This window comes from Uloborus diversus, chromosome 1, assembly GCF_026930045.1.
Source record: "Uloborus diversus isolate 005 chromosome 1, Udiv.v.3.1, whole genome shotgun sequence".
In the NCBI taxonomy this organism is placed as follows: Eukaryota; Metazoa; Arthropoda; class Arachnida; order Araneae; family Uloboridae; genus Uloborus; species Uloborus diversus.
Genome location: NC_072731.1, coordinates 254,202,110 through 254,227,319, shown reverse-complemented (window position 1 = coordinate 254,227,319; position 25,210 = coordinate 254,202,110). Strand labels below are relative to the sequence as shown.

Sequence of the window (25,210 nt, the reverse complement as noted above, 5' to 3'; positions counted from 1 at the left end):
ACTAACGAGGTTCAGCAGCAACATATGTCAAAAATTGATATGTATAAAATAGTGTATGTATCAAAGTGCACCCTGTTTAACGGTGGTATGGAGGCCGTTGCCGCTGGATGATTAAGCTCATGGACAGACTTTCACTACTTTCCTTCACCATATATCCATTGAACTTCACTGTCCAGCCTTAATCCTTTTAGAAGGTTTAAATCAAGGCTTTTGACTGACCATGGCAAAACTCGAACATAGGTAAAGCAGAACAAATTTTTCAGAATTTGTTGCGTAAATGGATGCAGTCTTGTCAGACTGTCCAGTCTTCTTCTTTTAACTGCTATGCGTAAAGAAAAAGTTCAGATTCCAACACTTGAAACATAATCTTGGTGGTTTTACCAACCATCCTCATATAAATAATAGCCGATGATTGAGTAACGCTCCTGCCGTCATCAACAATGAAACTCGCGCAGCGGCATAATAATTTGATAATATGTTTTGGTAATATTTAATATGCAGGGAAAGGCTTTATTGTAACAAGGCTGAACTCGATCCGGCAACTTAACTGTTTTTGCTGGTAAGACTCATTTCAGGGGAATGAAGAAACGAAAAAGCGGTTGACTATGAGCACTATCTGTGGAGGGTTCATCCACTGGAATTAGGGTTAAAATTTCAACTATCAAAAAAATTTCACCAAACAGGCAATTGCTTCGTTAAAATGTAGAAGGAGAGAAGCAAATTTCACCCGTCATACCTTGACGGGCAACTTTCTAGTTTAAAAATACTAGGCAAGTTCCTTCATAGCAAATGTCCAACCACATCATCAAACTTCCTTCCATCATTTAGCGAGTTCAGTAAAAATTTTCTTCATTCTTAAGATTACGGCAGTAGTGCTGGTAGTCATCGGGATCATCTAAATTAAATTTCTTCTTGTCTGAGAATATGACAGACAGGCGCACCCCAATGGGAGGCCACTGTGACCTCCCAAAAAAAATCCCTTACTCGGTAACTTTTTCCGGGCGATATACCGAAAATGGGAAAAATGTTGTCTAATGTCTCTTCTGATCGCATGTGCAACTAACATACCTATAATCCAAAAACTTTTACTTGAATTTTTGAAAGAAAAAAATTAAGTATTTCAAACTAGCAATTAGAAAAATAATGGGAATGAATAAAACCCATAGACAATATCCAACAGTCAACCAAAAAAAAAAAAAAAAACATTACTACATTCTGCATTTAAACGACCGTAGTGTAATCGGAAATATTTTTCCAATTTCCATTACTTTTTAACCGCATTTTCAATTTCCTTGACTAATCCTCATTTTTCCTAGCCTGATATCGAACTCTAAATAAATCTGTTATATTTTTTACAGGCATGATGGTGTGAATATTAGGCAGTAACAATCACTAATATGAAGACTGGAATTTTCAGTCATGTAAACACAATAGAAAACATTTTATACCATAACTTCCAACACATAAACACACACACACACACACAGATGACAGAGCATTAAAATTCCTTAATTTCCATTCTTAGCACTCTGCCACTTGCAAATTATTTTCAAACTTGAATTTACAGGTTATTGTTTTTCTTCAAAAGTTTCAGCTTTTTCCAGTCATTATTGCAAACAAAAAATCAGTAAATTGGGGGGGGGGGGAATTTAAAAGGCATAAATCAAGTAATGTTTTTTGTTTATTGCTATAAAAGTGTTACACAAAAAATTGGTTTCATTGAAATTTTAGATAAAATCAATATTGCAAGCATAATGTTTGAGATTAAAATAAGACATGGGATTTGAACCCTCAGTTTTATCTTCATTACAAGCTTCAGCTTATAAGCTCAGCTTATAATCTTCAGCTTACATGATGATCAGATTTGTAAAACTTTAAAATGATTTGAATGTTGACTTCAGAAAAAGTAAATTTAAAAAATGACAACTGTTACTGCTATGAGGCTTCATTCTCAGCACTGAAATCAAAAACATGAAACAAAGAACTAAACTACATATAAACGTAAGCAATGAATGTCAGACAATAGGATACGCAATGGCCCCTCATACCTTACGCCAACAATTCAAATGACATGACATATTTTGTATTGAGATTTCAAGCATATGATGAATGGATTAATCTGTGAATTTTTAATCCATTTTTGAAATGTAAAAGACAAAAAAAGCAAAAAAAAAAAAGGTCTTTCAAGGGAAAAAATAGCAAAAAAGTGGCGTTTTAAGCACTTGTGGCAACCCTTGAAAAACAAAGAAAAAATCAAATAAAATACAGATAGGGCGCATCACTTGCAGAATTAAGCAGTGCTTACCCGGGATCATAGAAACATAATGAATTTATACATTTGCATGTGTATTTTATTGCTGTTTTTTCTTCTACAATATGTATCCTCTGAATACTCATGAACCATGAATTAAAAAGAAAAAAGGTATGTATACAAATTTTAAAGAAACACAGTTGAATATTAACTCATTTTAAGAGCTAATACTTTATTGAAATTTTACAATGCATTTAAATTTCAAATAATGCTTTTGAGCAAAATAAAAAAAATTATCAATTTTATTATATATTCGAAATTTCAACTGATAAAACAGAAGCAAAAATAGTTGAGAAAAATATATCATCAACTAAAAAAATAAAGAACAGGTGTAAGTAGTTGAAAAACAAATGTAGTTGCCTCACCCTATCATGAAAAAAACACTATTAGTTCCAGGCCCGGCTCCTGGGGTAGGGAACCGCCTAGGTCCGCACATATCAGGGGCGGCAAATGTCGAAGTTGAAACATTTTTTTAAAAGTATTTTTTTCAGCGCCATAAGATTCACTGTTTCAATGCAGGAGGGAAAAAAAAAACAGAGTGTACCAATGTTTGGATGGATATGCAAAACATAGTTAATAATTTAAGTAGAAATTCAACTTAATTTTAGAGGCGGCAAATTGCGTGGCTTAAGTCTTTTGAAAATATCAATATCTGTTTCAGTGCCAAAAGATGCACTACTTTAATATTAAAAAAGGTAATTTAAAGTGTGTACCAGTGCTTGGATATGCAAAACCTAGTTTGGAATTTAACTCGAAACTCATTTTAATTTTAAGCACTTTACTATTATTTTTATTTTATTAATATATTATTATTTTACATTATTATTATTTTAATATTATTCAATGGGGGGTGGCACTTATTATTATCGCCTAGGGAAGCAGAACTACTAGAGTCCATCCCTGAGTAGTTCAATACATATAAGTGGCAACTGATAAAACATTCAAAGGTTCAGAGTGAATTTAGCACAAAATGATATACAGTCGAACCTCGATATAAGGTTACCCCTCGGGACTTCACGAAACTGACCTTATAAGCGGATTGACCTTGTAACCAATTCATATATATTCATTGATAAATAAACCTGTAATTCATTAATTCTTTTCAAAATTTAATACGTTCAAAACTATCAGTTAATTAGGTTATTATAGTCAAATTGATTTGAACCAATTTAAATTTTTCGAATCAATAAGAAATTTTGAAATGACTTTTTTAAAACTTTCATTTAGAGTAAAGCTGCATTCAAATATCCCCAAGCAAACAACTGATGTGCAACTTACCTTACTTAAAATTATCATTAATACAGGACTAATGTGTTTTTTCTCTAATTTAAGCACAATGGTTTTTAATTATTTTCTGAAAATTTTTTCAGCTGGTAAAAGAGTGCAATACGTACACGCTGAGTGCCCGCATTACTGTTTCATATTTTAGTATCACTGTCATCATGCTCACTTGCTACTGCATTCTGTGCACTACCTGCTACGTTAATAGGAAAAACGACTTTTCACTTTTTAAGGATTGTATATCGCGGTGAAGTGAATCTGTTAGGCACTGAAATAATTCAAAGAAATCTGACAAAAGTGACCTTATAAGCAATTAATGTATTAAGACCTGATCATATATCTGATAATACATGACATAGAATTCCCATTCAATGAGCCAGGACTTTAGAGAAGTGACCTTATATGCGGGGTGACCTTAAAAGCGGATGACCCTATATCGAGGTCTGACTGTACTCATATTGCCAAAAGTTCGAATTTATTATTTCTTTAAAGTCTATCCGGAATTAAGTTCTTTAATCTTCTTCCTCCATCATCTGTTGTATAAGCTTTTTCCTCTCTTCTGCTTGTCGCAGTTTCATAAGCACAATGCTTTCATAGTCTCTTGTTGTTAAGGTACTGTCCTTACTATGTTCCGGAACGGGGCCCTTCACTAAGGAAGGATCTTTAAAATGGCCGTGGCTAGGAGGAACTTCCGGCTGTCCGGCAACCCATGACAGAGACAAAGGGTTTTGTTTATGGCCTTTCTCCAACTCAAAGGCTGCTTTCTGCAAAAAGGGAAAAACAAACGAACTTCAGTTAAGTTTTAATGCATTCAAATCATATTTTTTGCCAAAAAAATCTTGTTCGCCTCTCTATGTAACATACAAGAACTCTTTGAGGCATAATCAAGAAAAATGTGGCTGAGCAGCTGAGAGTGGGCGTTGGCTGGTAAGCAAGGTATAATCAGTAGTGTTCCCATAGGGGGGGGGGGGGAATATACGCTATATACTCTCTAACTTATACATAGTGTATACCCTCAAGCTTCAAAAAAGTTCATATTATGACCTATTATGTACATGATTGCATGCACATTTTCTGCATAATGGATTACTGGGAGTATACCCTCAGAAAAATTGATGGGAACATCACTGGGTATAATAAATACATACAAAACTGAATATGCATCCACTCTGACTATATAGCATTTAAATAAATAAAGCAAAAGCATTTTAAAAATAATTTTAAAAAAAAAGAAAAAAAAATCCTTAACATATGGGATATACAATCCTCAAAAACCCCAGTACCAGAAAATAACTTTTGCAGATCAAAAATTATTCCATTTTTTTCTTACTTGAAATATGTAAAGGTTTTTTATTTTAGCTTTTTAAACCGAATACTTCAATAATGCTTGTAAATAATGTTTATGAAAATAATAATAAAAACAAGATGAAAAAAGAATTATCAGCTGAAAAAAAAGATAAATACCATAAAACATAAAATAATCATAGAATGAAAAATAAAATGATTAAGTCACAAATAAAATAAATTATGAAATGCCATGACAAAGTGAAAGCATAAGCAGCCTTGCCCACTCAAAAAACAAAAGAAAGAAAGAAACCTTGGAAACGCCAAAGTTCAACAAATTGAAATAACATTAACAGACAATGGAAAATTAATGAAGGTAAATCAAATAACTAAATTGAACAGCATTCATGAAGAATAAACATTTTATTAGTTCCTCGAGCTTAGCTGCATTGCAAGATATTTTTTTAATATGGCACATATTTATATGCATAATGTTTTTGCTAAACATAGAAACACTATCTCAATTACTCCAAAGGATTTGACTATGAAAGGCATGTTGGAAAACAAACAGTAAATTGTGAGTTCTGTATTAAACCATTTACAAAGAAAATTATAAGTAACTGTGGGATCTGTTTTTATTCTCAATAAACAGATGAAACATTGCATAGTTGTAAAAAAGCTTTCAAAATCATAAACAGGAGATGCACTCAAAATCAGAAACAATGTTTAAAAAAGTAGCTTAGATCCAAATTTTTCTCAGCTGAAAAAAATCACACTAATATGTTTTATTTCAAAAACTACTACGAACTAAAATGTTTAAAATCCAGCCCCCCTCCCCCCCTTCCCTCAGTCTTTATCCCTCATATAGTAAAGTATTCAGAATAAAAGTTATCAATATTCAGGTAGGAATATTCAGCAATTATTCAATCAATATTTAGCCAAACTCAATGTAGATTACACACAACAGCTGGAATATTGATAAATTCGCAAAATTAATAAATAACAGTTTATTTAATTAGTAAATTAAAAATTAATCTTTGCTATTAATTTTGATTGCAGGTAAGTATTAAATTTAATAGCTTCTTTAGTTTGGATACCTTCTCTTGGGGGGGGGGGGGGATCAAAACTGTCCTTACATGTGTATAAACTAAAGTAATTAGAATTGGTATTAATGTTAAAACCATAAAACCAAAGGGTTGGAGAGCCCCCTCAGCCCCCAAATCATTTTCCCTCACTGCAACACTGAACAGTAATGTAATAAGCATTTCACACTAGGAGTAATGATATGCATTTTTACCCAAAATTGCAGCGAAGAACAAAAACATTTACCTACTTCACTTTCCAGATAAAAGAACCTATCCAAGAATAAATGTACTTTGCAAACACAATTTAATTAAACAGAATCCATCTGAAAATATTGTGAAGAAAATACTTACAGCAGCATCTATAGTTGGAAATTCAATTATTGCACGACCTTTTCTTTTAGAAGACAGCAAACATGTAACGTGCCCATACTGCAAAGGTTTTCAAAAGTAATAAGAAAATGAAAGAGCTTCCTACTGATTATAGAAGTAAAACTTTTAAAAACTTACTTTTTGAAACAAATGTTGCAAATTTTCTACGGAATAACCTCCATTCTGTTTATCAGATTTCTCACTTTTCCATTTGACCTAAATGGTTAAAAAATAAATAAAAACCAATTCTTGTTTACATATGGAGATAGAAAAAACCTTAATGGGGTTGTTTCCTTCAGTACAAAGTACTACTTTTAGTCACTGAAAGTGATAAAATAAGAAAAAAAAAACAATAATATGGAGCCAGAATTTTTTTTTTTTTCATTTTTTTAAGTGTCTGACTTTGAAAATAAGTGGTGGTCTTTATGACATCACAACTTGCACTTTGGTGCGCTACTGCATTGGTACACTAAATGTTTACGCTTTTTCTGTAAACTGCACTGCAAGGACATGATAATTTGCGCTGTGCACTAATGGCATCAGTGAATGGCATTTCATCACTTGTGATGTCCTTCCTGTGTAGAAGCGTAAAAAAATGAAATTGCGCACTGATTAAAAAATAATTGTTAAAAAATATTACCCTTTGTCAAATTATTTTAAAAATAGTTTAATCTAATGTTTTTAAGCATGCTCTTTCAGAAAAAAATTCTTTTAAAATTTCGGAAACAACCCAATCGTTCAGGTCTATGGTTTGGAAATAGTTCAAATCAGCATTGTGTGAAATACAACGGTAAAATTTCAATTAATTTTTTTATTTTGTGTACTGAAAAGTTTTAAATATAATAACAGTTCAGGGTTGCCACGGAAGTTCAAGAATGAAATTCCCTGACATTTCCAGGTGGTTTTGAAAAAAATTCCAGGTTATCGATCTCCACCTTCATTTTGCAACATTAATATATACATCTCAAATTTTGATGAAACTTACCTCATTTTCAAACTTTACAAACAATGGTTACCAAATTTAATTTACTCAAGCTGAAATAATCAAAAATATGTACTAAGGGTGGTTCAATTTTTTTTTTTCTCTTTCTCAGCTCGAGTCCAATACGCCCCTTATTTTTTTTAGACTTACTAATAGTATTATGCTGTAAAAGTTTTAGCTTCTTACTTAAATTTTAAGAGGGTGATCAATGACCACTTAATTTAACATTAGCTCAAGCATAGAAAAAGTCACGAATTTAGAAACATTTCATTTCCCCAGCTGTTTTTTTTATGTAAATAATTATTTAATTGCAATAAATATGCATATAACTCGTGTAGATTATAGTATGTAACATTGTTTTTTCAGTTTAATGTATTTTTTAACCCCCTCCTCATACTTATGAAGTTTTGAGGGAGGGGGTCGAGCACCCTCTTTCAGTTGGAATATGAAGTTCAAATTCTTCCAGTATTTTACTATCCACAAGTCTAAAAACATTGAGTGGTGTCCTGTTTTCTAGGAGAAACCTTTTTTTTTAAGTGTATTTTTGAACTACCCTAATGTACTAACACAAGTGAAGCAAATCACTGTAATAAACAATTAATGTAAATGTAGCATATCTAATATTCAATAGCGAGGAGCCACTGCCTTACATCAAGTGAAAGAACTGCAAAATTAACAATTGTGACATCTGTATCACAAAAATAAAGTTAATTGCTAAAATAATCTGAACTAAAAACTTATGAAACGTAAACTTTTTCAATTATTGCCTTCTACTCCTCCAATCCATTGAACTCAAAGCGCTTTTAGACTTTGGCCTGTAAAAAAATCATGCATCTTTTAGCTTTTCACATATTTCCCCTTGTTTGTTGCTCATAAAACAGGGCTGCTCCCCCCCCTCCAGTTCAATGGCACAACCCCCACCCCCAATATTTCTGAACGCCTTAGCGCTTTTTTTTTATTTTTAACCCTCTTTTTTTATTTATTTTTTTTACCTATTTATTTATTTTTAATTATTATTGTTTTGAAAGAAAAGTGTGCTCGCTCTCCAATAAAATACACACACACAGATGAAAATAATAAAGTAAAATAATATGAGTAAATAATTTGAATAAAAATAAAGTAAAATAAATAATTAAAAAATCCCCCCCCCCAAAAAAAAAAAAAATTTTTTTTTTGATGGCGCAACTTGCGCCATAATCACTCCTGTGGGCACCCTGTCATAAAGTTAAATTTTGAGCATTGATCAGAAACTCCTCTGATGTGCAGATTTTTTTTAATCGGATTACTTTTATTTTGAAAGAAAGAAGCGCATTGGAAATCTTTAAAGATCATTACCAAAATACTAAAAGATTCGCGATACTTCTGTAAAAAAGAAAGTTTCTAAGTTTAAAATTGTCTAATGAACTAAATTTACAGAACAAAATTGTTTAGAATAATACGATTTCATTAATTAATTTAAAGAAATAATATAAAATATGAAAAGATTATTGCAGCTCATTAAAAAGCGCACTCGCAGACAAAACAATGTGCTGTGCATCATAACAACTTCAGAACTGCTGACGTAAACAAGCAGCGTTTAAACAGAGCCCGCTCAAACGAGGAAGAAAAGAAGTACCTTCTGGGCATGTCCGCCGCCGACTGCTATGGCGCACGCGCCAATGGCAGAGAGTTGATAAAAAAGGCTGCAGGGGGAAGAAGAAAGAGGGGAATGACAAAACGACGAATGGGAAGGGAAGGGAATGGCGGCGAAAAAAACAAGGTTGAAAGTTTTTTTTTTTTTGATGTCATAGACCGCGAGCTGCGCTAAGAACGATCCGAAATATGCAGTTTTTCATTTTCCCTGACATTTCCCTGATTTTCGGCCATTTTCATTTTCCCTGACAATTCCAGGTTTTCCCGGTTTTCCCGGTGCGTGGCAACCCTGCAGTTGCAATTCAGTATAATTTAAAGGAGAGTCTTAAAGAAAACTAAATATTTTTTAATACATAAGGAATTTTGTAATTCATAGTTGATTTTCTTTCGAAACATAAATTTAAAATTATCTCCAATAAATAAATAAATAAATAAAACAAAATCTCAGGTGCAAAGGGAAAAAACTTACCTTTAACCTAGGCAAAACAGCATTTTCTCGTTGTTGTGCAGCAACATTTTCTTGCAGTTGTGTGCCTGTTATCAACAAGATACGAAGTCCTTAAGTATACACAAAAATTGTTTTCCAAACAAAATATTACTTAAGTAACTATGCTTCAGAACATTATAATTTTGTTTGCAATTGCTACAGATAGCCTTAATACAACACTTTAACTGTGAAAATAATTGATTTTACTTGCCTATGAAAAGAATTTTTACTTAAATACAGATAATTTTTATAGAAAAAAAATGACTCAGGAGGGGAGGGGAGAGATGGAGATTTCTTGTTTTTCATTCCTGATAAAAAAATTTTTTTAAAAAGGAATTATGGTAGCAGATTTCAGTGTACTTTCAAAGAAGAATGTATACATTATAAGGCAAGCAAAAAATAAATAATACTTAATATGCAAATGTGTTTTCTTGAACTAAAGCTTGATATTAGAACTCAAAAATAAAAAGAAAATTTTGGTCTCAAGAAAAGAAAAATGGAATTGAACGGCTTTAGTATCCTGAAACTCTTTGATTATCTTATATAATTCAAAACTGAGCGTATGTACCTATGTATCTATGTCCAAGTTTCTTCTCCCGAACGAGAGTGAACTGACCATCGAACTAGGTATCAATGGTTTCTTAATCTTTAACATAATCCTCTGATAATAATTAGCAGGGAGATATCAATTAAAAACTATTAATTATGACACTTTGATTTCAATAAAAAATTCCTATTTTTCGAAGGCTTTCCTCCATTCAAATTATTATTCAATGCTTCATCTCAACTTTCCGCAACAATGCTTCCATTAAAATTTATAGCGTGAAAAAAATCATTGAAACGAAAGATCTGTTGCCATTTTTTGTCTCGAATATGAGCAAATAAAATTCTGAGTTTTGTTTTAAAGGCTTCTCCTGTAATCAGGGGATTTAAAATGTTTACTTTTTGGTTATTTTTCTGAAATTTGCCGCAAAATTTTGCTGATTTTTTTTTTTTTTTGTTTAAGCCTGATTGTTGAACACGAGTCACTTGACATAACTTTTATTTTCGAGGTGGACTGCAATGCCGGGCGGCGTAGCTAGTATTTCTTTTATTTTTCAGAAACAGCAGTTTTGTACAGTTGTTTTTAATTAAATTACCATGATTGGTGGAAACGTACAAGTATAGCCAGTAAAGGCTCTGATTTTTCTCGAGTCTTTCCGTTACAAGTATTAAATTTCGTTCTTACCTTTAAACTCTTGAAAAAGTCAGCCATTGACGCATCGGAACGAAGAAATCGTTTTTTGTTTTTCAACCAGTGTATATTAACTGCTTTAATGTATAAGTCATCCAATAAGAGTTTTCTAAAATAATATGTGTACACTTCACATATTTACTAGAAAATATAACTAGAAATACGTTTTTTTGGAATAGAAAAAAAGAAGAGATTCAGCATTAAGGGCCTGATTAACTTTGGACTAATTGTCAAGTGAAATATTAAGAATTTGATTGAATGTAAACAAGGTCATTTAACTATTTTTAAAAATTGCGGAATTCATAATTATTATTCAATATTTTAATCGAATAGAATAAATAAATATTGTTTACAATATTTTATTCACAAAATTCTTATATTTAGTGATGATAATAATAATAAAGGCTCAACTACACTTTTAGGGACCCTAAAAATAACCTTGGTATAATTTAATAATTCTTTCACATAATCAGGCCCTGTTTAGCACTTAAAAATACGACAATCGACAAACGTTTTTGAAAAATTATGCGTAGTGTAATCATAATTCACACATTTAGAAAAAGCTGTTCCTTTAAAAATTAGAATCAAAAAAAAAAAAAAAAAAAAAAAAAAGAAGAAGAAGAAGAAGAAGAAGAAGAAGGAAAGAAGTTATTGAAACATTTTAAAACACACTTTTTCTTATTACTAAAATAATAATAATAATTAAATTTTAAACCAATTTAAAGCAACATGAATTAAAAACATTTTTAAAAAATGTTCAGCAACACTCACACATATACACAAGAAATAAAACTTATTTACCAAATCTCTCTCTTTCAATTTCTTGTCTCAATAATTCTTTTTCTTGTTCCAGTAGCTTTGAGCCTTCCTTCCTCAACCTTTCAATCTACAAATAAGAAATTCAACAAGATAATTAAATCAATAATAATAAAGGTAGTAATAATAAGAAGTAGAATGAAAATTTTCTGACAAATTAATAATTGATACTTTCTAAGCAAAAGGGGCGATTTTCAAAACGATTGACAGTTTGGTGTCCTGATTTCATCTGTTCTGTTTAGTGTTGCTAAAATTATTATTTTAGCATTGAAAAAGCATGTAGTAATGCATTGTTTTACACGTAATTCATTGCATTCAGTGCTTTTTTTTTTCATGATCATAGATTAATAAGCCTTTTCCATTACTTTAGTTAGCTAGTAACGGAAATTTCCTTGTCTTAACTAGAAAATTCACATTTAAAGAAACTTTTTTCTACTCTTTCAAGCAGCTTTTTTACTTTTTGTGCACTGAAGAAGGAAGTAATATTCGTTAGCTACACACATCTGAAATAGATTTTACTGAACCACTCTTCTAACAGTTTAAAATTTCAATGTAGTTTGTGTCCTTATGTGCAACTCATGAGTGTTACCTTTAAAATTGAAGAGTGAACACTGACACTAAGTTAATGTTTTCAAAAACGAAATTCTTGTGTGTTGTTAAGGAAAGACTCTAATTCTCAATCAAGATATGGTATTCAAACAACTACATATTTTAGAAAAATGACCGCCAAAACTCTACAATTTATAATTTAATGAGTTCATCTCTTATGAGTGTTTCTAAAGCTAAAATTTAGATTTTGTATTAATAAACTTTTTCTTGAATCTTTAAAAATTGGTTTCAATATTGAAATTTTTGAGGTTTTCCTGGTAATTGCAATGGAAACATTACATGTATAACTTAATATGTTTTTCGTGAAGTTTACCCTTTATTCAGGAAACAAAGTAACACTTATGAGAAAAACTTTTTACAAATATTTAAAATTTCTTAAATGAATATATGTTTATACCATTTTGACTTAAAACTGAGTATTTAAGATAGTTTAATCAAGACTTGCTGGGTTATTTATTTTTCGAAAAGAAATTACAGAATGTTTTATGGAGGTAACATTTATGAGAAAAACGGCAACTTGCCGAGACCTTTTTTGGAATTTCTAAAATCTAAGCAAATTAACTCGCAAATAATCACCAGGTTAGAAAGATGTAAATTGAAAGGAATATAGCTCTAGGAAAGTTTTAAGATTTATAGCAACAAAAATTTTCGAATTGTATCGGACCTAATGTGTCAATACATTTAAAAAGAACCAAAAAAAATAAATTATAAATTTTTAAGTTCAAAGTGTTTTTACAAAAGTGGTTGACCTTAGCGAATATTGTTAAACGAGCTGATGTGTGCATCACATGACTTCCTTTTACTCCAATTCAATGTCATTTCCCCATTATTGGCAATTTTAATGCAATTCAAACCAAATTTAAAAAAAAAAATCGCCAAATTTGTCGCCAAGTTGGCGACATTTGTCACGAAACTTGGTGACCAAAAGACTGGCGATATATCGCCAAGTGTCCGACAAATCATAACACCACTTTAGTTTAAATCGAAATTAACAATGATTTCCCCACAAAAAGGGACAAAAGACCCCCTTAGGAACATCCGAATGCAACCAAAAGGGAAGGTGCACAACTAGACCCCACTAGGAATTTTTTTTACCAAATTTCAACTTTCTAGGACACACCGTTTTTGAGTTATGCGAGATACATACAAACATACGCACATACATACATACATATAGACGTCACGAGAAAATTCGTTGTAATTAACTCGGGGGTTGTCAAAATGGATGTTTCGGGTGTCTTTTGGTTCCTAGGCATATATCCACGTGTGGTCGAGTCGAAAAAAAAACTCAACATTCATTCGAGGGTGAGAAAAATGGAAATTAAGGTCGATTTTTGAGTGAAATTTTTTTCGCGAATACAACACTTCCTTTTTTGTAAAAGGATGTAAAAATGAATTGTTTCACAAGGTTTCAGTAAATGATAAACTTTTGCATACTAAAATAGATTAAGTGTGTAGAAAAAAAAAGAAAATGATACGATTGTCCATATTTGAAGACAGACAAAAATAATGAAAAAAATTTTCAGTTTGAGAAACTTGCAACATTTCAGAGCATTCTGCCACTCACAACATTTTACCAGAGCCACAATGTTCTGATAAAAATGTCCAAAATTTTACCAGAGCCTTAGAATCATTACTTGTATCACCATCCTAGGCATGAGAAATCAACACAGTGCAAATTTCTCTTTCTCTCACATTTTAAATGTCTAAGAAAGCAGTCGGCAACCTAAATAACAGATGATCTACTTTCCAAGTTTGGAGAACACTAAAATCTACTTTTGGAGGGGAGGGGGGTGCTGATGCACACATGATAGAATTCACTCACTACAACTTTAAAAAGTTTAAACTTCATTAAAAAAAATTTTTAATTTTAAAATATTTTAAATTTGGAATTTGGTTCTAGATTTAAAATTTTTAGATTTTTTTAAACATTATTATTATTATTATTATTTTGGAAGTCAAAGGAAGAAAAACAATTTCAGGGGTATTTTTCGCAGGTTTTCGAAAAGGACCTAAATCAAGAAAATCGGATAGTTATTTCGGGTAGAAAGAGCCGTTTAATGCCGTTTTCTGGCCCTAAAATTAAAATTCAAAAGGTTCAGTACTTTTTTGGCGTTTGAAAACCCCCCCTACGTTCCTTCTTGAGTGCCCAAATACCTCTCTGCCAAATTTGGTCACAATCTGGCGTAACCTGGATTTGTACAGGAAACATACAATACACACAATATACAGTAAAAACTCGTTAAGTCGTCACTCAAGGGACTACAAATTTTTGACCACTTATGCGGAGTGACTACTTATGTGGAGTGGGAAATTAAGGAAGAAAAAAAAAGCCTTACAAATATTCATGAATAGCAGTAGAATTCTGTGAGTAAAACAATAGCTTATGTAATCAATGTCTATAAATTAGTGGAAATATTAAAAAGGGGGGAAAATACTAATGATAGTTACTTTGTTTCATTTTCTCTTACTTATACATTACTAAATAACAACAACTTATTTTAATGTAGTTGCAGTACATTAATACAATCCTTCAATGTTGACTCATGAAGTTGTTGCTTACGGAAAAGAATGATCTCTTCTAAAATACATCAAACTTTAAATTCTGTGTTTGTAGTTCCTTGAACGGATGTTAAGTACTGACTAACTTTATCCAGGTATTAGATTTTGTATGTCTTGCTGAAAGGAGTTTGATTCATACTCTTGGCACTCGGCAGAGTCACAGCAAGAAGTATGCTTTGAACGACCAGAACGGAGGATCGAGGTTTCAAGGAAAAATGACTATCAAACAAGTCCGACACTATTTTCTAAGATTCGATAAGGAAAAGGAATTTTAGAAAACAATTTTTGAGTGACTAGTTACCCGGGTAAAATTAAATTTGGTGACCAGTAAAGGAGGATCATTTTACATTACTGTGAATGAGACTTTTTTGGGACCAAAGAAAAACGACCACTTCAACGGAGTGATCACTTAACCGGTCGACTACTTATTGAGGTTTCACTGTATATATACACATATATTCTGTTTTATTTATATAGATATACATATGTATCCTTTACAAGATGGTCAAAGCCTATGCCTCGCATAACAATAACTGGAACCTCGATTGGGAATTATTTAACTTTTTAGATCAACTAATGAAACTTACTTCTTCTCTCAGTTTTACTGCAGGATCAACTTCCTTATAATTTTCAGCATTTTTCTCCCTTGCTTCTAAATCTGAAACAAACAAATAAATTATTAAAATAGACTATAAGAGTAAAATTACAAGCATTGACAAATTGGCTTGGTTACAGTATTGCAGGATGGGGAGGTGATTTGTGGGGAGGTGGGGGAGTGGTGATTTCAAAAATTTTAGGACACAATAATGATGAAATTTTAGGACAACAAATACCAAGTTTTTCCCAGGCCCCCCAAGTTTTTCCTCCTAAACTCATCGTGTAATGCACGCTGATATCGTTGCAATCAAAATCCGAGAACGGTTTTCGATGAGCTGTTTTTTATCAGAAAACTATATCCTTACGATCAAATTTTCCGATGAAAATTTGCCAAGCTGCATTTCATCGGAAAAACAGATCGTAACGATCAAATTTTCCGATGAAAATTTTCCGAGCGAAATTTCATCGAAAAACGAAATCGTAACGATCAAATTTTCCGATGAAAATTTGCCGAGTTACATTTCATCTTAAAAAAAGTAGGTCGTTTAAATTTTCCGATAAAATATTTCCCAATCTAAAATTTTTGGAAATCTCCCAACTGTTAAAATAGGTTTAACAGTTTAAAATAAAAGTTTTATCATTCGAATATACGACTATTGATCAAACGTAAGGCTATACGGATCAACATTCAGGGTGTACAATCAGAGGAAAAATGACTGTGACTTTGACTCCGAATCCGACTCCTGGATTTTGAAAGGGTTTACTCCGATTTGCTGCAAAATCAATTCAACTTTAACTCCACGATTCCAAACCCGATTACCTCACTGGAATTGCGAACAAAATGAGACTCCGACTCTTGAATGATTTCTCTCTATCTCCAAAACAATTCCACTCCGTTCAATTCGACTCCCAAAATTACCGACTCCGACTCGGTTTGCGGGCAAAATGATCGACTCCGACTCTTCACTAGCTAGCGCCACAAGTATATTCACTGAATAAAATTCTCACTTTCCGTTCAGAAATCTGTCATGGCCTTGCCCCCCGATAGATGGCGCCACAAATGATTTTCCATTTAATACATTATTTTCCTCCTTGGAAAGAGCATTACTTGTCTAGTGGTTAGCATATGAATCTCGTATTCCAGAGGTCTAGGGTTCGATCCCGGCTAAAGCGACTTAGAGTGAGCTCATGAATCACGTTCATCAAAAGTTGTAAAATTAGAAATTAAATAAGCAAGTTATTAAAAAAAATTAAAATATATTAAATAATTGTCCCAAAAGACGTCATTCGAAAATACCCCTCCTGAAAGTTTTCAAGATGGCGGAAGGGTCACGTGATCATCCAAGATGGCGGATCCCACTGTTAATTTTTTTTTCCCTCCTGCTTGTCCCTATATTGCAGTTGTTACTACTTCTCATCGTATTTTCATCCTAAATTCATCGCCTCGAAACAGCACTGCTCGTATATTGCTCCAAATCTTATCGTATTTTCATCCCAAATTCATCGCCTCCGAACAGCACTGCTCGTATATTGCTCCAAATCTCATCGTATTTTCATCCAAAATTCATCGCCTCAGAACAGCATTGCTTGTATATTGCTCCAAATCTCATCGGTATAGGGAGCAAAATTCATCGGATTCCGATGATCGGATTCTACTACTGCCGATGAGACATATTGGAGCAATTTCCGATGAAAACTCATCGGAATCCGATCAAAGTTTGATCGGATTTCGATGAACGGCCGATGAGTTGATGCTACTCGGGTTATAATTTAAATATAATTCATAAGTTTGATTTTCATAGTGGATGATCAAAAGCTTCAAATTCAATCTTTAAAACTACAATAGAATGCATTCAATCTTTTATTCTTTAACATAGTGACACATTACGAAGTAGAAATATTTTATCATACGATTTGATTCTGGGTTAATCTAAACAGGCATCACTGTAATGCACAAACAGAATAAAATGCTTTAATTCATCCTTTTCTGCATTGCACCATGTGCTGATCTTGCATCCATTTCTGTCTGTTTTTTTTTTTTTAAGCATTTCAAGGACTGAAATTTTCTTAGGATCACAAGTCAGTCTACTTCACGAAAAGGATTGTGGTTTTCCATGAAACCTTTGCCATCGTAGAGGATCAAAGAAACGCTCAACATCTATCCAATACAAAGAGGAAGAACGTATCAGTGCTCTGACAAAAGGGTATGGCTCGACAAAAGGGTAAAAAATTGACCTTATCTTTCATTAAAGCTTTAGAACTAGAAGGGGGCAGAAAAATGATTGTTTGCTGGATGACAATTGTACAGCCCAGAATGAAAATTGGTGCCTTTTTACGACCATGATTGCCCTGATCGACAGCAAGAAGATAAATGCAGTAACAATTTTGTTTAGATATTTTGATCCATGTCACACATTCATGAGCACTGATTCTTTCATCATAACGCACAGCAAGAGATAAGGAAACTTTATCAATGCAAGAATATGTTAGTAGATGTCTGTAAAGTTAGAAACAGAAAAGGCTTAAATGGTCAGACTAGCAATCAATGAAAAGCTCAATGAATAGACCAATAAGAAACAAGAACACCTATACAAGGGCGCCCATATGCAAAATTTTAAGGGGGATCAGATATTTTTCCCATGGTTTACCTAGCAGGATATTTTCCCCATAGAAATTGATTTCAGTACAGATTAGAGTTATTAAAGCTTGACATTTTTGATAAATTATTCATTAATGGATGGAGAAGAAATGTTTTTACATTTTTGCAAAGAAAAAAGTATTGAAAGCAAGGAAGTTCTAATTTCAAAGGGGAGGGGGGTCTTGAGCCCCCCCCCCCCCCCGTATGGGCGCCCTTGCACCTATATTGAACAATAAAATCAAGCTCCACCATTTCTACTTATCCAAAAGAGCAAAATAACAATCTAAAATGTTTAAAAACGGAAATACAACAGAAAATATACTCATCTATCTGATATCTCCAATTCATCTATCAACCAACTTGATGTCATTTTATTATTTTATTACTATACATAAATTAAAAAGATATTAAAACGAAAATTGCATTTATTTCGTTCGAATATCTCACTTAGTTTTGACCAGCGTCGAAATGACACCAGTCGGTGTTCTATTATCAAACTGAGGAAACCATAGTATAGTTCTAAGGCAAACAGTGAGTGACGGTATAGTTGTTGAAATGAAGATACAAGGTTTGGGTATGTGAGTGATGACTTAGATATAAATACCAACATTCAACATGAAGAAAGGAGATTGATATTTTTACTGTCTAAAAACTTAAGAACATACAGAATAACATAGCACACATTATAAAAGAAGCTTACAAACCTTAGTGACTAATCACATCAAAGCAAAAAAAAAAAAAAAAGAAAGTGTTACCTTCTTTTAGTTTTCTTCGTTTACTATCTAATTCTCTGTTCCTTATTTGTGAAGCTTTTCTAGCATTCAGAACTTTGTCATATGCAGCCTGCAAAAATAAAACAATAAATAAAATAATAATGATAATAATAAATCACTCATATTTTAATAATAAAGAAAATACAAACAAGAACATTTCAAAACTAATGCTTTTTGAAAATTTAAATGAAATGTGAAATTTTTAAATAAATATATTAAATTAAAATAATATATAGATAGTATAGTAAGAAAAAACAACATTTAAAAAAGCACAAATTTGACAATTACAGCAGACACGTGTTTCAGCGTTACAGGGAATGCCTTTTTCAATGCAAAAAGTAATGAGCTTATGGATGAAAAGACATCCAATAAACGTTTTTGTTTTTTGTCGGATGGCTTTTCATCCATAAGCTCATTACTTTTTGCATTGAAAAAGGCGTTCCCTGTAACGCCGAAACACGTGTCTGCTATAATTGGCAAATTTGTGCTTTTTTTAACGTTGTTTTTTCTTACTTTACTGTTCAGTATAAAGGTATTTATTTATCATAGATAGTACGTATGAATGTATACTGATAAGAAAGTAAAACTTTTTCTTACTCTTGCAGAACTATCCAAAAGTATTTCTAAAGCCTTTGAAAGCTGCTGGAAAAGTTCAGCTATGAAACAAAAAGGACATTTTCAGAAAACAGAAATGAGCCATTTTAGCAACATAAATAAAACAAAACTGCAAAAAAGTTTCATTTTTATGAAAAATTTTATATTTTCGGGTAAAATTTGCACATAAGATGAACATTTATAGAAACATTTTTTTCAGCAGTTACTACTAAGAATTCCAAATAATTGTAAGTAATTTATTTTTATCATAGGCATCGCAATGTCCAAAATTTTCTTACAGTTAGTATGGGAAACTAAAATTAGTTACTTGAAATACCTCAAAAATTCATTTATGCAGATACTGCCATTTACCTTTCCGTGGTTTTAAATAGCTTTATTATCCGAAATGCTTGTGCACCAGAAAATTTCATGTTTAAAATCTCGATTTTTGTCAAGATTTTGTTGTTGCAAGCAGTATTTTTGTTGATTAATTTTTAATTCTGAACTAATATCAATGAAACATTGTTTTTTAACTTTGTATAGCTGTATTGCACTCTTTGGTTTTCTTTTTTAGTTAAAAGAGATTAGCTTAAAATCATGAAAGTGTCCAAGTTTTTGAGTATGTTTCTTTCAAGTGTTGTTGGCCTTTGAAAATCTTTTCAGAATCTTTCATTACATATAACGCCTCTATTTCTTTGGTCCAGAGGACTTCACTGGGAATGACTTGAAAGCAGGAGGCTTTTTTTTTTACTAAAGTTTTGCTTTCAGATGAACTGATTGAGCTTAAAAGTGCTCAAAGAACTGTTTTTACAAATGACATTTTCTGAAAGGCCTTATTTTATGAAATTGTGTGAAGTGGGCACTTTTATGACAGAAATTTGTGATGAGGCAGCAAAGTGGACCTAATTTGTGTCTGAATCAACCCCTGAAAACCATTGATATTGATGAGAAAAATAAAAATTTTTCATTTATGTCTGCTTTATACTGGTTAGAAATTTCTTTTTCACTAATAAAGCTTAAAGTACACTGTAATTTTCTATATAATATATCCTTTATTTGCTCCAAAACGACTTTTAAGAGGAAGATATCATTAATCTCAAATGTAATTTTACATTTCATGCACTTTTGATTATGACCTGTACAAAAACGAAAATGTTTCCAACAGGGTTCGCTGATATATATCAGTCTATATATATATATTATGATATATATCATGGTACATATCCGATATTTATTTTGATGATATTTTGGTATTTTCTATATTTATTTTTTCAACTATAGTATTTTTAATATAAAAAGTATATTAATCATAGTAATATTGTACATTTATTATTAAAAATAACCATAAGTTATGTACTATATTTTTGTAATGTTAATACATCACTAATATAACAAAGTAATATAATCTCACTTTTTTACTTGTATTTTATATTCATAAAATTACTAGTAATGTAAGAATTTTAATTCATATTAAAAGTGCCAAATTAAAATTTAAACATTGATAAGAAAAAAAGGAAATGTATTTTTGACTGTTCACCGACTAATGCAAATTATTTATTTCTGAATCATATAACTGTGAAAGTAGCTAACAGAAGAAAAATGTGTAAAATAGCTAATGCTAAATGAACTCCATTAAAATTGATAGAAATTTAAACTGAAATATGAGATATAAATAATGAAAGAAACATTAATTTTTAATCTACATATTGTAATTGTAATATAAGAAAATAAAGAGTGATTTGAGGATGCATTTACTATTTTGAAGACTTTAGTTTGTGCTAATTGAAAATATCGGATGCATATATCAAAATATCTGATATATATCAAAATATCGGATATTTTCGATATTTTTGAAAATATCATAGACCTGATCTAAAGTGGTACAAAACACTAAATAAAAGTTCAGAGTGAGAAATCATTAAAATATTGGTTTAAGAAAGCAAATTACCTGCTTTAGGATTGTCAGGATTCTTGTCCGGATGGCATGTTAAAGCTTTCTTCCTATAAGCTTTTTTAATCTGAAAACGATAAAAGATAAAAGAATTTTAATTATATTTTCACACAATGGAAGAACAGATTTCAAACATTGTAACATACAACGTTAGATTATTTGTTTAGAACACTGCATAGTGATTGAAAAACAAAATGGCGTTGGAAAATGAGGGGGGCAGAGGAGGGGGGTTTAAAATCCATTTACAATAATAACTCTATACGAATTTTCTTGGACAGCACATAACTTGTTTTTACAGGTAATTACAGTCAATTCGCAATAATTCAAATCTAGAGGGACCAACGAAAAACTTCAAATTATCTGAAGTTGCCGCTTACCGCTAGTTTCGTGTTTCTAAATTTTACTATTAAAAACCATCGAATATTTTAATTAATATGTACATAAAACAGATAAAATTACAGAACTTAAAAGTTTCTAAGCACAATACGCAGTTTAATCAAAAATATTGAAAGAAAAATAATCAAAAGCATGGTTTTGATTTTGATACTGCTGGAACCACTTGAATAGAACTGATTCTACTTCAGGAAAGGTGCACATCTTCATTTGTTTCAATTTTGGAATCATGAATTCTACTGCTTTCGAAGTTTCTATTTTTCTTTTAATATCATTGACAGAGTACTTGCTTAGACATCTTTAATAGCAAAGAAAATCACTCTGTCTCTCAGGAACTTATCTGCAAATAATCGAACTAAAGAATGACGGGGAACACATCTTAACTTAGGTCTACCTTTGAATCAAGGTACAATCAGTTGACTTGACAACTTGACAGCTTAAAAGCAAATTCGTAGTCTAGCAATATGTCAAAGTGTAAACAGTACGGTACAACAAAAGAAAGCAAGCTAACTCATTTTCGCACGTGTAACTCATCTCACATTGGCTCAACAGGTGTTCTTCTTGCTTTAGAGGTATATTGTGCAGGAATTGCAAGTGAAGGTGAATTAATTTTTCTCTCTTATTTGCTTCTTTCTTTCTTTCTTTTTTTCGTTCTTTTGAGATAAATTTTGAGTCAGCTTTAAAAAAACTTCAAGCTAATGGAAGTTAACTTCCAGATATTGAGAATAATTAGCATGGAATTAAAGACAAAGGGGTAGGGACTTGATAAAAACTTCGAGTTATGGTGATATTTGAGTTATCGCGAATTGACTGTATTTGTATAGAAAAAATAGAAAGGCATAAAATAACATTGAATGTATTTCTTATTTAATTTTCAGGGGGTGCTCTTCGCCCCCCCCTCAAACGAGAAAAATATGCCTGAAAACATCCCTCCCTAAAAATTTCAATAGCACAGTCTGCGCCATGACCCCCCCCCCCCACCCCCTTGAAGGCCTGGTATCAATGTCTCTCCTCCCCCAGTCATCTTTTTTTACTTGGAAAGGAAGTACTGGATAATATTCCCCTTTTCCTGTCTTTCATAAGACTTAAAATCAAAGGGTCCCGGCTCGATACCAGCCTCTCAAAGATCATCTGTGTTCGCTAATGGTGACTGGAGCACATTAAGTATGTCGTAATCATAAAGTCCAACAGGTGAATCAATCCCTCTGAAAGTGCTGAACCGGGGATTGTTCGGCTTCTGGTCTAAATCAAAAAACCAAAGCTATCTTAAGGTCACATTAAGTTAAAAAGTAGCAGTAACAAATCGAGCAAAGTAAGCATAACCATGAAATTAATAGAACAGTGTGTAGGAAATAGTTACCATATTTTGAAAATATTAACAAATTTGGTTTTGTTTTTTTATATAAATCACTCTTAGAAAATTAATAGAATAGCTAAGCTCCAATTATTACGTCAACTTAAATTTTTTTGGGTTAAAATACAGAGAATATGTTGTAAATTTTCAAGTGTTGCTTTTCAATTAAAGTTTTTAAAATTATCAAAAGGTCATGCAGTTCTCACATTATGTCAGCTACTTTTGGCTAATTTTAAGTTGTATTTTAGCTATTTTCAAAACTTTTTATCTGACAACCCTGGTCTGAGACATGGAAATAGAAAACACTATTTGTTGAAGTTATCAGATTAGGCTAAGAAATTAATAGTGATTAAGTGTACTATTGAAATCTGTGGTGCCATTCTTTATTTTACTTTGTTCATTTCTGTTCTTTGTAATAAGCATGATCCGTTAAAAAATAGGAGTGGGGGGGGGGGTCAACTTTAAGTTTTGCTTAGTTTTTACTTTTATTCACATTTTTTTATAGCCTGAAATCCTAAAGAGCTCCGTTTTGTGGGGTGGCGGGGGGGGGGGGATTTTGGTTACCCCATATATGCTGCATATTTAAAATATCAGCACTTGCGTTGTATAGCTTATAAAATTATTCCTTTGTTTTCTGATTGAAGCTTGCAAAATTAAATTTGAAAACTCACATTTAAAATGCATTATATTTTAGTCTGAGTAAAACTTTTAAAATTTGGCTAATTTACTGCCTAGCATCTTTGAAATCCCTAGCACGGATGTACACATATACAAATATGTTAACTTCGTTATTTATATCACTCACAGAAGAATACATTCTAAATATTATGCATTATCAAAAGTTTATGTGGTACAGAAAAATTTCGAAAAATAACCTCTTTTTCTTCAGCGGTAATACTGATGTTTAAGAGTTCATATAAATCACTTTTCATCAGGTCGTCCATTCTATAAAAAGATAGAAATGAATTTCATAGATTGTTCATTAAATTTTTTGTAAATGTTTTACGTTGAATTTGTTACATTAATGTCATTTGATCAATATCATTATTTTTTTTTGTTTTCGATTCTGAAAATTTTGTAAACAGAAAACTTGCAGTTGCCGGTAAGGTCAAACAGTTAGCGTTAGTTAATAATCCTACAAAGGTTGCGTTCGACGAGCTCAGCCGGTCTACCGGTGACTAATACCGATGTTGTTCTATGAGCCTCATCGGTTGTTCAACCGGTCAGCTGGTTCATTGGCTGATGGAACCACGTGACATTTGATCAACCGAAAGCGTTCGTCATTGTTGTCACGTGATCAACCAACCGGTCGCTACCAGTAGTACTCTAGAAAGCGTCAACAGAAAAAAAAAAAAAAAATTCACCTAAAGTAAAAAATTTACCACTTCCAAATTTTAGAGAAATACAGTTTACTATATTATTCTTCTACTCAAACAACAAATTTCAAAAATAATGTATCAGTTAATTTAACTAACTTCAACTGCACAATGGATCAAATTTTGTTTTGATTTGGTTTACAAACTTCGTTCTGTCTTTCTGAAAAGTGCTAATTTAGGTTATTAATTACTTATTCACAGATAAGTCGTAAGAATTAAATTTTATTCCATCAATAAATGTTTTTATCATAAACATTCCTGTTTATTTGCTTACTCATAAATTTCATTAATATAGTTCGTATTTCATTGAGCCATACTCTCTTGACATATATTTTATTCATTAGAACCTTTTGTTGCCGTCTCTCTTTTTCTACATGTAACTCTTTATTTACGTAAATCCTTTTACTCTTTTGCAGGTCATTTATGTGGGATCAACAAACTATCTCGCGTCAAATTTCTAGACGCAGTGATTTTTATAACAGGTATGTGCAGCAGCATTCTCAAATGACATCTTGGTTGCAACACATTCATCAACATCACTATTACAATGTAGCAAATCAAGCAGCTAGCATGCATTGGACAAATAATGATGAAAACATATCTGAACAACAGGGTTCCCATACATCATCTCTTGTTCAGAGGACAAGTATCTCATGTGTATCTGAGGAATTGGATGAAACATCAGAAGAAAGTGATGAATCAAGTTCAGATGTGGAAACAACCAGTGAAGATTCAGAGGATTCAGATTCTGGTAAATAGTGTTCCCGCTAGACCGTTTTTGAAAGGCACAGTGCCCTGCCCTTTTTTTATGTTTGCAGAATGCGCGCTGCCCTTCTTTTAGTCCTCAAAATGCGCCCTGCCCTTTGCAAAAATAACAAATTG

The 25,210-nt window shown here is 31.9% G+C and overlaps 1 protein-coding gene across 1 annotated transcript; it reads right to left on the bottom strand.

The window, feature by feature from the left end:
• Window positions 1–1,678: 1,678 nt before the first annotated feature.
• Window positions 1,679–23,896, bottom strand: LOC129226907 (dnaJ homolog subfamily C member 17-like). The gene is made up of 10 exons (XM_054861539.1): window positions 23,828–23,896; window positions 21,203–21,272; window positions 19,258–19,316; window positions 18,643–18,730; window positions 15,240–15,310; window positions 11,467–11,551; window positions 9,414–9,478; window positions 6,469–6,546; window positions 6,313–6,390; window positions 1,679–4,356 (listed from the first exon to the last, which is right to left on the bottom strand). Exons 1-10 carry the CDS (start codon window positions 23,894–23,896, stop codon window positions 4,105–4,107), a joined length of 915 nt encoding a protein of 304 aa, XP_054717514.1. The 3' UTR covers window positions 1,679–4,104.
• Window positions 23,897–25,210: the final 1,314 nt, after the last annotated feature.